General features: G+C 44.2%; 1 protein-coding gene across 3 annotated transcripts in view; it reads left to right on the top strand.

Moving 5' to 3' along the window:
• The first annotated feature begins 3,662 nt into the window (after positions 1 to 3,662).
• TBC1D23 (TBC1 domain family member 23) overlaps positions 3,663 to 4,589 on the top strand; it is a 39,699-nt gene continuing 38,772 nt past the window's right edge. For 2 of the 3 annotated variants that reach the window (XM_015410759.1, XM_015410743.1), the window contains exon 1: positions 3,667 to 3,719. In XM_015410759.1, coding sequence (XP_015266245.1) covers positions 3,682 to 3,719 — 38 coding nt within the window. In that variant the 5' untranslated portion in view covers positions 3,667 to 3,681. Of the gene's footprint in view, positions 3,720 to 4,589 lie in introns of all 3 variants that reach the window. The other variant, XM_015410752.1, reaches the window with a different exon arrangement.

The following is a 4,589-nucleotide window of genomic DNA, read 5'->3' as shown; positions in this document are numbered from 1 at the left end:
ATGAGGATCCGTGCTTCAGAACCATGTTTTGGCTGCATGGTTTTGCCACGAAGTGGATCCATGATTTCTGTGGTTCAAGCTTTGCCCATGGACATGATATGTGATTTGATGGTGATGTTCGGGTGACCCAACTGGAAAAACCCTGAGGATCCATGAGGATATGTGCTCCAGAACCATCTTTTTGCAGAATGGTGTTACCACAAAGCTGTAGATCTGTGATTTTTGTGGTGCAAGCTGTGGCCGTGGATGTGCTATGTGATTTGATGGTGTGTTTGGGGTAAACCATTGCAAAAACCCCAAGGATCCATGAAGACTCATGCTTCAGAAACATGCTGTGACTTCATGGCATTGCCACAAAGCTGTGAATCCATGATTTTTGTGGTGCAAGCTGTGCCTATAGACATTATATGTGATTTGATGGTGAGAACATGGTGACTGAACACAAAAACACTGAGGATCCATGAGGATCCGTAGTTCGGAACCATGTTTTTGCAGTATGTTGTTGCCACGAAACTCTGGATCCATGAATTCTCTGGAGCAAGTAGTGGCCATGGACGTGATATGGGATTTAATGGTATGTTTGGGGTGTCCCAACACAAAACCCCAAAGCATCCATGAGGATCCATGCTCCAGAACGATGTTTTTGCAGAATGGTGTTGCCATGAAGCTGTGCATCCATGATTTTTGCAGTTAGAGCTGTGACCATGGACATGTTATGTGATTACATGATGTGTTTGGAGTGACTCAATATGAAAAACCCAAGGATCCATGAGGATCCGTGCTTCAGAACCATGTTTTGGCTGCATGGATTTGCCACGAAGCTGTGGATCAATTATTTCTGTGGTTCAAACTGTGCCCATCAACATTATATGTTATTTGATGGTGCGTTCATGGTGACCCAATGCAGAAACCCTGAGGGTCCATGTTGTGGCTTTATGGTGTTGCCACGAAGCCGTAGATCCATGTCTTTTGTGGTGCAACCTGTGCCCATGGACATGAGATGGGATTTGTTGGTGTGTTCATGGTGACCCAATGCAAAAGCCTTGAGGATCCATGGGGATCCGTACTTCGGAATGATGTTTGTGCAGCATGTTGCCAGGAAGCCGTGGATCCATGAATTCTGTGGAGCAAGTAGTGGCTATGGACATGATATGGGATTTAATGGTATGTTTGGGATGTCCGAACACAAAAATCCCAACGATCCATAAGGACCCGTGCTTTAGAATCATGTTTTTGCAGAATGGATTCACCATGAAGCTGAGGATCTGTGATTTTTGTGGTGCAAGTTGTGGCCATGGATGAGCTATGTGATTTGATGGTGTGTTTGGGGTGACCTCTGGGTCGAAGAGTTTCCGTACTACTTTAAACTCAGTCCACAAATTAGTTCCACCAATGGAAATGAGGAGGCGCTGAAAAACTCAGAGCAGAAATCCTACACAGAGCCTGTTTACTGTCCTAAGTCCATTGATTTAAATGCTTGACAGGGAACAACTCTGCTTAGGTGTGCATTCGGTTGTAAACACACACGAAGCTGCCACAGAACTATTAAAGGTTAGTTTTGTCTAATCTGACTGGCGACAGCTTGCCACGGATTTTAGGTAGAGATCAGCCTGTCACATCGTCTACATTCCGAATCTGTTAACGAGTTGCCTGAGAATCTACAATCTCCTGCATCATGCAAAGCAGACGCCTTGCCTCCGAGGTATAGCCCGCTGTCTGTACAAGAATTCTACTGCATTTGATAAAGTGATGTCCTAGTCATGAAAACTTATGCTGAAATAAATTTTGTTAATCATCAAGATGCCGCTGGATTCCTGTTTAATTTTTTGCAATAAACTAAATACACCACGCTCTCTATAATAACCATACTTGCACATTTGGCATTGGCGGGATGAGGGAGAGAATGTGTTGTGATTCCTCACTTTTAACAAACGCTTAAAGTTTGTACGCAGCAAAGCCACATCGATGTCACCGAGACAGACTTCTTTCCAGTACGGATGCAAAATAAAGAGCAGTTTAATTTTGAAGAAACTCACTTGCTGCGGGAGTTGGACTATAGGAACGCCGAGCGCCGAAGAATAGATTCTTTTGAACTATGGTGCTGGAGAAGACTCTTGAGAGTCCCTTGGACTGCAAGAAGATCAAATCAGTCAATCCTAAAAGAAATCAACACTGACTGTTCCCTGGAAGGCCAGATAATGAAACTGAAGCTCAAATACTTTGGCCACCAAATGAGAAGGGAGCACTCACTGGAGAAGACCCTGATGCTGGGAAAGATTGAAGGTCAAAGAAGACGGGGACGGCAAAGGATGAGATGGTTAGACAGTGTCATCGATGCAACGAACATGAAATTGAGCAAACTTCAGAGGACGGCGGAAGACTGGTCCATGGGGTCGCGAAGAGTCGGACTCGACTGTGCGACTGAACAACAACAACTTGTTTTATGTGTAGTAAACTTGAATGGTCATGGGATGGCACTATTGGTCCGTGGGAATCAGAAATTTATTGAACCAATTTCGGATGGTATTTTAACCGGGAGAGCTCGGAACCGCGGAACTGAAGGTGTATAATCATAGTATATACACTACTGAAGTCTTAAGATTTCCGTCTAGAAATCAGTTAAAAAATATTTATTATTCTCAGTTCAGCTTTCTAACGAATAGCTAAAATTTAAGCCTCATTTAATCAATTACTAGGTCGTTTTGGTTCTGGAACTGTACCGATGAGGGCAACCGAAACAACCCCCCTGCGATACCGAGACCTGAAAAGGAAAAAGGATTACTAGCGTCTCTGGTGTCAAAATGGCAAAATCTGTGGCACTTTAAAAGCTATCTAATTTGCTACATCTCCTGTGGTTGAGTCTGGAGGGGCTCGTGTTACACGATTCACCGGACAGGCGCATCAGATAGTCTCTCGTAGTGTCTGCATACAATTCAACCCGCACACTGTCAGGCTGCTTCCTTTGCCATTCAACCCTAGACAACAGGTTGAAATTCAACAGGTGACGCTCTATTCATCACGGCTTCTGCATCTGTATACATATTTTTTTCTTGTTATGCTTACGCTTAGCAGGCGGGAAAGATCAGCCGTTTCTAGCTTATTTTGTACATTTTTACCAGGGAGACATTTTATTTCAAGACAGCGCGGCAAAAGAAAGTCGCTAACCCGAAGTTCTTTATTTGTGTCTAATAATGTTTTCTACGTATTTCCAACTCTCTTGCCCCGCACATGGAGAATTACAGCAACTTCAATCGGAGACCGGAAGACCTTCTAGAGAACCACAAAGATTATTGCCCCTTGTTGTGTAGAGAAGACGTTACCAATCATATAGAGTTTAAAATAAGAGAGCCTAAACTTCCGGTAAAAGAATGGATCGTTGGCCGCGATAAACCACTCTAGGCTCTTACATCTCTGTGTTGAAATTTCTAAAAGATGGAATGGGATTATGGAAAACTAGTTTGAACTTTTACAACAGTAGTGGTGGGGAGAGACACAAACAGTTTCTATGCACGCGATGCGTCAATCTATCTCCACATCGGCACAAAGAGAAGTTACTATAGACCACTACAAAGTATACTGGGAGTTTTACGGCAGCCATGTAGGAAAGAAGTGGGTTGGTGTTTATTTCGCGACAAATTTCGGTCATGACTTACGGCACGGTGGTGAGGCACGTCAACAGCTATGGCGGAGGGGGAGGAAGTGCCGCCGCTGAGCAGCTGGTGAGTTGGACAATCCGCTCGTTTAAGGGGGAGGAAGAGAATGTGGACTCCTCCAGCGCTGCCTCCCATTATCAACTCCCCAGAGAGGTTGTAGTTCCGCCCTTTCGGCTACCACCATTATGATCCCCTTTGCCCCAAGACAGAAGCCGACCCACCCACCAATCCAGGTTGCCGGTACAATTTGAACTGACTGCAGGTCGCCGGCTTTGATCGAGTCGTTCCTCCCTGGTTTAATATTTCGGGCGATTCAGAAATGGTTGCTTTTGGGGCGTGAGGTCAGAGTTGTCCATTTCGTTTTGCTGTGGTTTAGTCTAATGAGGACAAGAAAAAGAGGAACAAACGAGTCGGCTTAAAAGACAGCCTGAAGGAAATAGTTTTCTCCTTTAGGCTTAGGTCCATGTATGGGGAAATCAGCTGTGTGTTTTTGATACATGACATACACCATCCTCTGGTATCACCATGTTCCAGTGATTCAGTACAAGATCTCCCTTCTTTACTGCCTTTAATATATGGCTGCTTCTAGGAAATGGTATCCAAGAAGTTAATTTGTAGACTTGCAAGTGAGACATGTTTCCAGCAAACAGCTGAATACTGTATTCATTAGTGTGCATTTAGTCATATTAATGGCAAACGTTGGTGGTATTAGTTCTGAATACCAGTATGTGTTGGGAAAGATTTAAGCAGCATACGGTGCAGTCCTAAGCAGAGTTATACCTTTCTAAGCCCACTGGATAGATCAGTGTAATTCTGCTTAAAATTGTTGATAAGAACATAAGAGAAGCCAATGTTGGATCAGGCCAGTGGCCCATCCATTCCAGCACTCTGTCACACAGTGGCCCAAAATACCAGGTACCATCAGGAGGTTCAGCA

The sequence above is a fragment of the Gekko japonicus genome, unplaced genomic scaffold, assembly GCF_001447785.1.
Source record: "Gekko japonicus isolate JY-2015 unplaced genomic scaffold, Gekko_japonicus_V1.1 scaffold241, whole genome shotgun sequence".
In the NCBI taxonomy this organism is placed as follows: domain Eukaryota; kingdom Metazoa; phylum Chordata; class Lepidosauria; order Squamata; family Gekkonidae; genus Gekko; species Gekko japonicus.
Note: the sequence above shows the minus strand (reverse complement) of the source record. Positions and strands in the feature narration are given on the sequence as shown.